The 12987-nt window shown below is 56.0% G+C and overlaps 1 protein-coding gene across 1 annotated transcript in view; it reads right to left on the minus strand.

Moving 5' to 3' along the window:
• LOC140718546 (phostensin-like) overlaps nucleotides 1-12446 on the minus strand; it is a 36566-nt gene extending 24120 nt beyond the window's left edge. The window contains exon 1 of the mRNA XM_073032506.1: nucleotides 11809-12446. Within this exon, the coding sequence (XP_072888607.1) occupies nucleotides 11809-11985 (177 nt within the window). The 5' untranslated portion in view covers nucleotides 11986-12446. The remainder of the gene's footprint in view (nucleotides 1-11808) is intronic.
• Between the last annotated feature and the right edge of the window lie 541 nt (nucleotides 12447-12987).

Below are 12987 nucleotides of genomic sequence, written 5' to 3' on the forward strand. Positions count from 1 at the left end.
AATCTTGTCAACTCAGGACACAAACGCTGTGCCCAATTCCTCTTCAATAGATAAGCTTTGGCTGGTCTGCTGTGCACCAGTCTTTAATAAATCGCCCTTTACACCAGCTCCGCCTGAACTCTCAGTTTGTTCCTGCACCGCTCGGCTACCATCACCGCAGCCGCTGCCTGGCCATTTAGTAGTTTGTTGCATTGAGCGGCGGCTGCATCAGCTTCCCCTTCACGAAAGCACCTCATTGGCTGCGCAGCACTCGGAGATGACTCAAGGCTAGAAAAGGACTGACATTAATGCAAATTCATCCGTTTTGCTTCCTCTCACAAAACACCAACTTATTTTGCACAAGCAGCCGTTCAGGTCAATTGCCTGTAAACCACACAGCTTGAGGGAGGAAATGAATGTGTGCAAACTCACACACAGCACAATTCCAAACAAGGGCCACAGATAAACACATCAGCAGCTTTGGGGAGATTCCTCCCCCTCCAGCCTGTGCTGTACGATTTCTCATCTGCAGCTGAACTTCCATTTGCCAGTCCACCTCTGGTTTTTTCCCCCCCACAGCACCAAATTCAGGAACGGATACTATCAGGTATGAGGAACAGAAGCCTAGAAGTCCCACACCTCCAGGTTCAGGAACAGCCACCAGCACATACGCAGAACAGGAGCCTCCAAGTCCCATGCCTCCAGGTTCAGGAACTGCTACTTCCCTTCGGCCATTAGGTTCCTGAATCAATCTGCACAACACTACAGCTACTTCAGCCATGGAACACTACGGACCATCTCTTGAGCTACTAGTGTTCGACTGAGTTGGTTTTGTACGATGATCTTGTTTTGCAGAGTCTTTTTTACCACTGGATTGTACAATTTCATATATAACTTATATTCTGTTTGCTGTGACTGTGATGCTGGAAGAAAACTTTTCATTGTATCTGTACCTCACCGTGCCTGTGCATACGACAATAAATCTGATTGAAACTTGAACTTGGTATTTCTTGACGCCCAACAGATATCTACCAACATACTAAAAGCCGGGGGGAGCTGAGCATTAATGAAGGGGAATGGACGATTTGGGTCGATTTGGACTGAAAGAAAGACGGGAGGTAGCTGGTATAAAAAGGTGGTGAGAAGGCAGAGCAAGGGCTGGCAGGTGAGGGGTGGATAGGCAGATGAGGGAGAGGGGTAGAGTGGGAATGTTATCGGAAGCTGGGGGAGATGACAGGGAGGAGAGACGAGGGGCTGCAGATGGTGGAATCTGATGGGGATCACAGGGAGGGAGGTGGGGAGGGCAGATGGTGATAGAGGGGGCAGCACGTGGGTGACGGGCAGATGGAGAGGATGGGGGAGAGAGAGAGCCAAGGCGACGGGGGCCAGCTGGATAGGGAGGGAGGAAAGAGACCGCGGCAGAGCAGTTACCGGGAGCTGGAGAATTCAATGTTCGTGCCGCCGGGCTGTTCCCCGAGGTTGTGCCCGGCAGTGGGGGAAGCCGAGGTCATACAGGCTGGGGAGGGGAAGAGAAGAATTAAAATGGCTGGGATGGGGAGCTCTAGACGGCCCGTGGCGGATGGAGCAAAGCCTGTTGGTAAAGCAGTCTATCTGCGTCTGTCTCACCGACAGTGGGCGGCCTGTTGAATGGTCCCATTTAATATCAGAGAAAGTATACAATATACAACCTGAAGTTCTTACTCTTCACAGACACCCACAAAACAGAAAAATCCCCGAAGAATGAATGACAGAAAAAATGCAAGAACCCCCGGAGACCCCTGCCCCTCCCACACACCGCAGCAAGCACCATCAATCCTCCCTCTCTCACCCCCCACATTCTTGTGTTTTATTTTGAGCTGGAGGCATAGCCTGTGTCTCCAGAAGCCCATCAACCTCAGCAAATCGGTTCTCAGGAACTGAAACTAGCTGGACTGAGTACTGGGTACACCGCGTACTGCATGAGTCATTTAGGTAAAGGGAGCGTGTAAGGTATGTAACGTGCTGGAGGTGGGAGAATGTCTGTGACACTGATCTTTGAAGGGGGCACAAAGGGAAGTGGGCAATTGGAAGGAATATAAAGAGAGAAAATGTGAGATTATTCATCCTGGTAGGAAGAATAAAAGGGGACAATGAGATTTCCCCCTGGGAGCTAGTATGGGCCCAATGGGCCAAATAGCCTCCTTCTGTGTCAATACAAGTTGAAGTGGGAAGCTGGAAACTGTGAGCAGTCAGAGGTTCTGGTGTGATGGTTTGCTAAATGACTTCATGCTCACATGACGGTACACGAACAGTTACAATATGATTGTAGAGTGACTGTAGACTCACGTGATACGAGGGTCCAGAGTCCCAGGGACACAGCCTCAGAACGGAGGGACGTCTCTTTAGAGCCAGGATGAGTAGGGATCTCTTCAGCCAATAAGAATAAGATTTTAAAAAATCAATCATGATAGCAGACTTGATGGGCTGAATGGCCTAATTCTGCTCCTATATTATATGGATTGCAAAGGGGTGTGGGTACAGGAATGGAAAGGTCTCGTACAAAACTCCTGTCAGACCATATCTGGAGCATCTTGATCTTTGTAACTGAAGGAGGATTACTCAGTATTTGGTCTGGAATTGAGTGCAGTTGAGATTGATTACACCGATTCCTGGTTATGATAGAGTGAGATTGCATCGTACTTACTGGAATCTAGATGATTGAGAAACCATCTCATTGAGACATGCAAGGTCCTGAGAGGGACTGAGAACACAGAGGGTGAGACACCGCTTTCTGAGGCTGCAGAATTCTGACCGGAGGGCACGATCCGAGGATCAGGAGCCGGCTGTGTCCGAGTGGGATGAGGAGAGATCTGCGCGCCATGGGAAATGGAGGCTCATTGCACAGTGCAGTTAAGATTGGATTTCAGTTCACTAAGAGAATTAAGGGATTACAGAGACTAGCTGGGAAAGTAAACTTGAGACGCAGGACCAGATACAGTGGAGATGGTTCAAAAGGCTTTCTGCCGCTTCCTTTACTGACGTGGATACCTGTGGGACTTTGGGGGATTCCCTCTCCAGATTGCGGTGAGGTGCTGGACCTGGACACCCAAAGCTACGATTTTTAAGTTGGTGCCCCCCTCTTAAACATGAATAGTATTGCCTCCCGATAATCTCCCCCTTGCCCCTCCTGCCAGGAGGTTTCTGCCCTGCTACCGTCCTCTGACTGCCTCTGACACTTCCATGGTCTTGCTCAAGGTGCCGTTCAGTGTGAGGAGCTACGCGTGCCTCAGAGTTGGAGCCCAACCCCCTCCCTCTGGGCGTATCGCACGACGGTGTGGGCACCACTCTCCACCCCAGACCCACTCTCCGCAACCCCCTCCCTCTGGGCGTATCGCACGACGGTGCGGGCACCACTCTCCGCAACCCCCTCCCTCTGGGCGTATCGCACGACGGTGCGGGCACCACTCTCCACCCCAGACCCACTCTCCGCAACCCCCTCCCTCTGGGCGTATCGCACGACGGTGCGGGCACCACTCTCCACCCCAGACCCACTCTCCGCAACCCCGTCCCTCTGGGCGTATCGCACGACGGTGCGGGCACCACTCTCCACCCCAGACCCACTCTCCGCAACCCCCTCCCTCTGGGCGCATCGCACGACGGTGCGGGCACCACTCTCCACCCCAGACCCACTCTCCGCAACCCCGTCCCTCTGGGCGTATCGCACGACGGTGCGGGCACCACTCTCCACCCCAGACCCACTCTCCGCAACCCCCTCCCTCTGGGCGTATCGCACGACGGTGCGGGCACCACTCTCCACCCCAGACCCACTCTCCGCAACCCCCTCCCTCTGGGCGTATCGCACGACGGTGCGGGCACCACTCTCCACCCCAGACCCACTCTCCGCAACCCCCTCCCTCTGGGCGTATCGCACGACGGTGCGGGCACCACTCTCCACCCCAGACCCACTCTCCGCAACCCCCTCCCTCTGGGCGTATCGCACGACGGTGCGGGCACCACTCTCCACCCCAGACCCACTCTCCGCAACCCCCTCCCTCTGGGCGTATCGCACGACGGTGCGGGCACCACTCTCCACCCCAGACCCACTCTCCGCAACCCCCTCCCTCTGGGCGTATCGCACAACGGTGCGGGCACCACTCTCCACCCCAGACCCACTCTCCGCAACCCCCTCCCTCTGGGCGTATCGCACAACGGTGCGGGCACCACTCTCCACCCCAGACCCACTCTCCGCAACCCCCTCCCTCTGGGCGTATCGCACAACGGTGCGGGCACCACTCTCCACCCCAGACCCACTCTCCGCAAGGCTGGCCGCAACCCTCAACTTGCCCGTGTTACACGACAGCGGGACCGCATGGCGGGGAGATCGCTCGGCGCCCTCGCCACACGTTCACAGCCTCACTGGTCTTCACGTTCTCCAGGGAAAGAGCTCAGCGTCAGCCCGGTATCTGTGCCAACGCCCCCAGTCAGCGGTGGTCTGATCTCTTACATCTCAACAGACCCTTCACCCTCTCACTCACCTTCACTCCATTGACATGCTCTCCTAACTCAATCAGACAGCTCACGGTCATAAAACAGAGACACAGGCCCTTCGGCCCATCTGGTCCATGTTGACCAAGACAGCCAGCACTTGCTCCATGTGTGTCCCATATTCCTTTAAAAACCAGGGTTTCAGACCTATTTTATGCCACGGACCAGTTCCATTAACCGAGAGGGATGTGGACCCTGTAAAGCCTTCCTATCCACGTACCCGTCTGCGTGCCTTTTTAACATCAACGTCCCTGGCTCGATCACATCCTCTGGCAATGCATTCTATATACAAGACACTGGAGCAGAATTAGAGCACACAAACAGCGTCCTCCGGCTGTAAAAGATGCTGCCTGTGTTCTTATTCAATGCTCTCCACCCCCACCCCCCACTCCCCTCACACTAAATCCATGTCGTCTAGTTCTCGATTCCCCATCTCTGGCAAATTCACACAAAGATAGGAGATGTTTGGAGGGATATATAGGTCAAACGCGGGCAACTGGGGCTGGCCCAGGAAGGCACCCTGTCACCATGGATGAAGGGGTTGTTTCTGTGCTGTCATACTCCGAGTCCTTATCTCTCAAGATCTCTGCCTCTGCACTTTGTTCTGCTTTCAACATACCTCAGCAAGAGTACCAGGTTGCCCTCACAGTGATGTAAAGGCCAATAACAAGACTGCTCGAGGAGAATTAAACATCCCCATCAAACCCAGTTGAGACAAGACCAGTCAACCCTTGTCCTCAGGTAACCCTGTCTCCACTCTCCAGCCGCAAGGAGAGAGTTCAAGGTGAACTCTTCAATGGGGTGAATAGACCACAGGGCCCAACCCTGTCTCCACTCTCTGTGACCTTCTGGGTGGTGGACTAAGAGTCTGTGTGCGTGTACGCACACGTGTGAATGTGTATCTGTCTGCGTCTCTATGTGTATTTGTGTGTGTGTGCGCGTGTGTGTGAGAGTGTGTATATATGCATCTCTCTCTGTCACTTCTACACCACCCACTATTTTCCCCTTACACACACCACACACACACACACACACACACACACACACACACACACACACACACACACACACACACACACACACACACACACACACACACACACACACACACACACACACACACACACACACACACACACACACACACACACACACACACACACACACACACACACACACACACACACACACACACACCACCCCAGCCGGGTACAGTGATCGATTATAACTGACATTTCGATGACAATCTCTGTCATTCATCAGGGATGAGGTATAGGGTCGTTGACCCTTTCTATATAGATCGTACTGTGATTTAATGTTTTCTATTCTGCACTGCATTGCTGCTGGAAAACAACAAATTTCCTGACAGCAGCCAGCGATGTTAAACCTGATTGTGAATCCGATTGCTTGCGTCCTGAAGCAAAGCGGATGGATCTACAAGATGTGGGACGGTGCCGAGGAATGTCGCTGCACATAACTATCCGATGACATTAACAAGCGGAGCAGCAGAGAGCTGCCAGCTGTTGGCCTGACAGTGGCGTTCATTCACAGAGAGCGCAGGAATGGCGGGCAAGATATGCGGGGACTTGCAGGAAGGAGTCAGTGGGGTGGGGGGGTGTGAAAGGCTCCCAGTTGCACTCATTTGGGCAAATTTCACATCCTTGGGATTTGGGGTAACTTGATTGCTTTCCTCGTCACTGCCGGTGATCAATGTGATTGGATTCCACAAAGAGGGACAAGGAGAGTAGGCATCAGGAAGAAAAATAGAGGGGAGAGAGAGGGAGAGGGAGAGGGGGAGAGAGAGAGAGGGGGGAAGGGGGGAGAGAGAGAGAGGGGGAAGGAGAGGGGGGAGAGGGGGGAGAGGGGGGAGAGAGGGGGGAGAGAGGGGGGGGGAGAGAGGGGGGGAGAGAGGGGGGGAGAGAGGGGGGGAGAGAGGGGGGGAGAGAGGGGGGGAGAGAGGGGGGGGAGAGAGGGGGGGAGAGAGAGGGGGGGAGAGAGAGGGGGGGAGAGAGAGGGGGGAGAGAGAGGGGGGAGAGAGAGGGGGGAGAGAGAGGGGAGAGAGAGAGGGGGAGAGAGAGGGGGAGAGAGAGGGAGAGAGAGGGAGAGAGAGAGGGGGAGAGAGAGAGGGGGAGAGAGAGGGGGAGAGAGAGGGGGGAGAGAGAGAGGGAGAGAGAGAAGGGGACAGAGGGGGAGAGTGAGTGAGGGGAGAGAGAGAGGGGGGAGAGAGAGAAGGGGACAGAGGGGGAGAGTGAGTGAGGGGAGAGAGAGAAGGGGACAGAGGGGGAGAGTGAGTGAGGGGAGAGAGAGAGGGGGGAGAGAGAGAAGGGGACAGAGGGGGAGAGTGAGTGAGGGGAGAGTAAGGGATTGAGTAAGGGGGTGCAGAGTGAGGGGGAGAGCGAGAGAGTTAAAGAGAGAGCGTGAGAGATTGCGATAAAGACACACACGCACGCGTGCACAGGTACACACTAGTGAGTAAAGTGTTAACACACACTCATAGACAATGAAATACGCATACAGATAAAGCACAGTGCACGCACAGAATCAAACACACCCACACCGTCAGTCTAATTCCGTTGAGATGATTTCTATAAAAGGATGCCGCCGATCGACAGGCTGTAATTTAATTGGATCACACACGTTCGATGCACATCAGACATGAACAGGACCTTTGGAATAACTGAACCCAGTGTGTGACGACGGTCATTTCTCTGTGCTCAGGATTCTGTGAGGCTGGGTGACAGGTAGTCTGGTCATAGATGTGGGGTGATCTGCTTTCCATCAGTGGAGAATACCCCAAAGTCAAACCCCGGTCTTTAACCCCTCTGCCCAAACCGCGAGGCACCGGTGTGCGAGGCTTTACCAACCCCACTGCCTTGGGACAGAGATGCTGAAAGCCGTTCACTCCCTTCTTTGCCCCGTCAGTCCAGTCCCTTACACCCCCTCACCTGGCATTTTACCCCTTTCATACATCTCATGTCTGACAATTACATGCCACTGTTAACTATAACCTAAAGTCTGCATTTGGCCTCCGAGGCAACACACTCCACTTCACCCTCTGGCTGAAGAAATCCCTCTTTATCTTGGTTCGAAAGTGACATCTTTCTATTCTGAGGCTGTCCCAGACTCTCTTACTGACGGAGAAATCCTCTGCACATCCACTCTATCCAGGCCTTTCAGTGTCTGGTAGGTTTCAATGAGATTCCAAACCCCCCCCCCCCACTGAAATCCCCAGTAAATACGTAGTTTCCCCCTTGATACACCTCAGCAATAACACCATACAAGTACATGTTCTATTCCAACGTAAAGAGCAGGAAAGCCCTGGTCTTTGTTCTAGAAGATGAGTAAAAATCCCTATCAACCCCAACTGAGTCCACAGTTCAGAGATTCGACCCTTGTCCCCAGTCTACAGCACCCTCAGAGTAATCCCGTCTCCACTGTCCAACAGGAACTGCTGACAATTCTCCATCACAGGCTATATCCCAACCCTGTCCATTGGGGTCTATAGATCACAGGCTATATCCCGACCCTGTCCATTGGGGTCTATAGATCACGGGCTATATCCCGACCCTGTCCATTGGGGTCTATAGATCACGGGCTATATCCCGACCCTGTCCATTGGGGTCTATAGATCACGGGCTATATCCCGACCCTGTCCATTGGGGTCTATAGATCACGGGCTATATCCCGACCCTGTCCATTGGGGTCTATAGATCACCGGGCTATATCCCGACCCTGTCCATTGGGGTCTATAGATCACGGGCTATATCCCGACCCTGTCCATTGGGGTCTATAGATCACGGGCTATATCCCGACCCTGTCCATTGGGGTCTATAGATCACGGGCTATATCCCGACCCTGTCCATTGGGGTCTATAGATCACGGGCTATATCCCGACCCTGTCCATTGGGGTCTATAGATCACGGGCTATATCCCGACCCTGTCCATTGGGGTCTATAGATCACGGGCTATATCCCGACCCTGTCCATTGGGGTCTATAGATCACGGGCTATATCCCGACCCTGTCCATTGGGGTCTATAGATCACGGGCTATATCCCGACCCTGTCCATTGGGGTCTATAGATCACGGGCTATATCCCGACCCTGTCCATTGGGGTCTATAGATCACGGGCTATATCCCGACCCTGTCCATTGGGGGTCTATAGATCACGGCTATATCCCGACCCTGTCCATTGGGGTCTATAGATCACGGGCTATATCCCGACCCTGTCCATTGGGGTCTATAGATCACGGCTATATCCCGACCCTGTCCATTGGGGTCTATAGATCACGGGCTATATCCCGACCCTGTCCATTGGGGTCTATAGATCACGGGCTATATCCCGACCCTGTCCATTGGGGTCTATAGATCACGGGCTATATCCCGACCCTGTCCATTGGGGTCTATAGATCACGGGCTATATCCCGACCCTGTCCATTGGGGTCTATAGATCACGGGCTATATCCCGACCCTGTCCATTGGGGTCTATAGATCACAGGCTATATCCCAACCCTGTCCATTGGGGTCTATAGATCACAGGCTATATCCCGACCCTGTCCATTGGGGTCTATAGATCACGGGCTATATCCCGACCCTGTCCATTGGGGTCTATAGATCACGGGCTATATCCCGACCCTGTCCATTGGGGTCTATAGATCACAGGCTATATCCCGACCCTGTCGCCACTCTCCTGCAAGGACTTGGATCTGTGACCTTCTGGTTTGGCACCGAGCCCCAGAAGTCAGATGCCTGACGATGGTCGTCTGTGTATTGTCGGTTTCCCTCGATTTTATCAACAAAAGCTTATGGGGCAAACCCACGTCCGCACTCTCCACCAGGACATGTGGACCTCAGCAAAACTATGCAAGTACTTACAGTAACTGCCTACTCAGGGTTAGTGCTGGAAGTTCCACATCACAGCATCCACATTTAGATCTCTCTCCCTCTTACACCCTCACCTCGTTCTCCTTTCACTCTCTCTCTGTTTCTCTCCCCCTCACTCTCTCTCTGTTTCTCTCCCCCTCACTCAGGTGACGATTTGCTCACTTTCACCCTGCTCCCTGCCTCTCTCTTTTTCTTCTTCTCTCCAAGTCTGTCAGTGGACCGTCTACTCCTCTGTCTGTCTGTCTGTCTGTCTCTCATTCTATCAGTGGATAATTTGAGCTCTCTCTCTCTCTCTCGACAGTTTACCCTCTCATTCCATCACTCTTTGCTTTCTCTCCTCCTCCTGCCCCACTCTCCTCTCACTGTAACTCTCCCCTCCCCACTCACTCTCTCTGAACCTCCCCTCCCCACTCTCTTCTCTCTGAATCTCCCCTCCCTACTCTCCTCTCTCTCTCTGAACCTCCCCTCCCCACTCTCCTCTCTCTCTCTGAACCTCCCCTCCCCACTCTCCTCTCACTGTAACTCTCCCCTCCCCACTCTCTCTCTCTGAACCTCCCCTCCCCACTCTCCTCTCACTGTAACTCTCCCCTCCCCACTCTCTCTCTCTGAACCTCCCCTCCCCACTCTCCTCTCACTGTAACTCTCCCCTCCCCACTCTCTCTCTCTGAACCTCCCCTCCCCACTCTCCTCTCACTGTAACTCTCCCCTCCCCACTCTCTCTCTCTGAACCTCCCCCCCACTCTCTTCTCTCTGAATCTCCCCTCCCTACTCTCCTCTTTCTCTAAACCTCCCCTCCCCACTCTCCTCTCACTCTCTAACTCTCCCCACTCTCCTCTCTTCCTCTCTCTCTCTAACTCTCCCCTCCTCACTCTCCTCTCTCTCTCTGAACCTCCCCTCCCCACTCTCCTCTCTCTCTGAATCTCTCCTCCCCACTCTCCTCTCTCGCTCTCTAACTCTCCTCTCTCTCTCTCTAACTCTCCCCTCCCCACTCTCCTCTCTCTCTCTCTGAACCTCCCCTCCCCACTCTCCTCTCTCTCCGAATCTCTCCTCCCCACTCTCCTCTCTCTCTCTCACTCTCCCCTCCCCACTCTCCTCTCTCTCCAAATCTCTCCTCCCCACTCTCCTCTCTCTCTGAACCTCCCCTCCCCACTCTCCTCTCTCTCTCTGAACCTCCCTTCCCCACTCTCCTCTCTCTCTCTGAACCTCCCCTCCCCACTCTCCTCTCTCTCTGAACCTCCCTTCCCACTCTCCTCTCTCTCTCTCTGAACCTCCCCTCCCCACTCTCCTCTCTCTCTGAACCTCCCCTCCCCACTCTCCTCTCTCTCTGAACCTCCCTTCCCCTCTCTTCTCTCTCTCTAACTCTCCCTCCCCACTCTCCTCTCTCTTGAACCTCCCTCCCCACTCTCCTCTCTCTCTCTGAACCTCCCTTCCCCTCTCTTCTCTCTCTCTAACTCTCCTCCCCACTCTCCTCTCTCTCTGAACCTCCCCTCCCCACTCTCCTCTCTCTCTCTCACTCTCCTCTCCCCACTCTCCTCTCTCTCTCTCACTCTCCTCTCCCCACTCTCCTCTCTCTCTCTCACTCTCCTCTCCCCACTCTCCTCTCTCTCTCTGAACCTCCTCTCCCCACTCTCCTCTCTCTTTAACTCTCCCCTCCCCACTCTCCTCTCACTCTTCTCACTCTCCTCTCCCCACTCTCCTCTCTCTCTCTGAACCTCCTCTCCCCACTCTCCTCTCTCTCTCTCACTCTCCTCTCCCCACTCTCCTCTCTCTCTCTCTGAACCTCCTCTCCCCACTCTCCTCTCTCTCTCTCTGAACCTCCCCCCCCACTCTCCTCTCTCTCTCTGACCCTCCCCTCCCCACTCTCCTCTCTCTCTCTCACTCTCCTCTCCCCACTCTCCTCTCTCTCTCTCACTCTCCTCTCCCCACTCTCCTCTCTCTCTCTCACTCTCCTCTCCCCACTCTCCTCTCTCTCTCTCACTCTCCTCTCCCCACTCTCTCTGAACCTCCTCTCCCCACTCTCCTCTCTCTCTCTGAACCTCCTCTCCCCCACTCTCCTCTCTCTTTAACTCTCCCCTCCCCACTCTCCTCTCACTCTCTTCTCCCCACTCTCCTCTCTCTCTCTGAACCTCCTCTCCCCACTCTCCTCTCTCTCTCACTCTCCTCTCCCCACTCTCCTCTCTCTCTCTGAACCTCCTCTCCCCACTCTCCTCTCTCTCTCTCACTCTCCTCTCCCCACTCTCCTCTCTCTCTCTGAACCTCCCCTCCCCACTCTCCTCTCTCTCTCTGAACCTCCGCTTCCCCCTCCTCCCTCGCTCACTGGGCAGTCAGTGCCTGTCTGACTTTCAGTCGATCACAGAGACAGGGAGGTCTGACAACTGCACACGGGGGTAGGTTGGGGGTGAAGACAAAGGTCTAGCTCTCACCTTTCTCCGGGTCGCCCCAGCCTTCACCAGGCAGGACCTCCGCAGGCTCAGGTAGCCGCCTATCACCAGGATCTCCTCGGCCGTCGGGTACCTCTTCTTGGCTGGTGCCGCTGGGGAGGGGGCTGCGGCCGGCGGGGCCTCCGTGCCATTCTCTGCCGCCGCCCGGCTGGCTGCCATCTTTCGGGGTTGATGGTGATGGTGCGGCCCGCTTTCCTCTGCGGCGGGAGGCCGGGCCGGCAGCCCCCCCACAGTCCGCGGGGCCCCCTGCCCCTCGCCGGGCTCCGTCCCGGGGCTCTGGGTCGCCAGCCCGGGCCTGGCTAGTAGACCGGCTGCTCCTTCACCCCGCCGGGCCTCCTGGGGCTCTCCCTCGGGCCCCCCGCAGCCCACTCATGGCCAAGTCCTGCTGGGGGGCCGTCTGCTCAGGGGACTCAGGCCTGTCCGGGTTTACTTCGGCCTCCTGGGTCCAGGGCCCATCTCCCTCTGCTTCTCCCCCTCCTCCTCCTCCTGCAGCAGGGCAGGAAGCTGCTGTGGCTTCAGCTGTCGCAGCCCGGCAGTCGAGGGCCGGCCCGACACAGGAAGGGGAAGAGCTGCTGATTGGCTGCATCTCCTGGTGGTTGCCGGCTCCGCAGGCGTCGGGCTCGGGTGGGCGGGCGGTGGGGAGGGGGAGGGGGGGGCGGCTCGGCCTCCTTGGCTGGGCTCACCCCCCCTGCGGGCCCTGCGCCCTGCTCGTCCGCCCAGAGCCTCTCCACCGGCCGCTCTCCCTCCTCCGTGGGGCTGCCGGCTTTCAGGAGCGAGGAGGAGGGGGGCTCGGGCTTCTGCGCCTCTGGGGGCCGCCACCCGCCGGGTGGGCCGCGGGTCAGGGGAAGTGAGGGGGGCCGGGGGACGGGCTCGGTGCTGCGAGAGCGCGCAGCCGCGCCCCGTCGCTGGCCAAAGCGGCTCAGGAGCCGGCTGACCCTCCCCCGCCTGGGCTCCCGCTCTCCTTCCTCCCCCTCCCCCTCCTCACCCTCCGCCTCCTGGTCCCTCCCCAGACAGCTCAGGTCCTCTACGCTGCGGGTCAGGGGCTCCTGGGCGAGGGGTCGCCTCTGCGTGCCCGCCCGCCCTACCACGGAGGCACTGCCCGCCTCGGCCGAGGGAAGGGGAGGGGGGCGGCGATGGTAGTCGGAGTCCACTGTCCCATCG

Source organism: Hemitrygon akajei, chromosome 2 (genome assembly GCF_048418815.1).
Source record: "Hemitrygon akajei chromosome 2, sHemAka1.3, whole genome shotgun sequence".
In the NCBI taxonomy this organism is placed as follows: Eukaryota; Metazoa; Chordata; class Chondrichthyes; order Myliobatiformes; family Dasyatidae; genus Hemitrygon; species Hemitrygon akajei.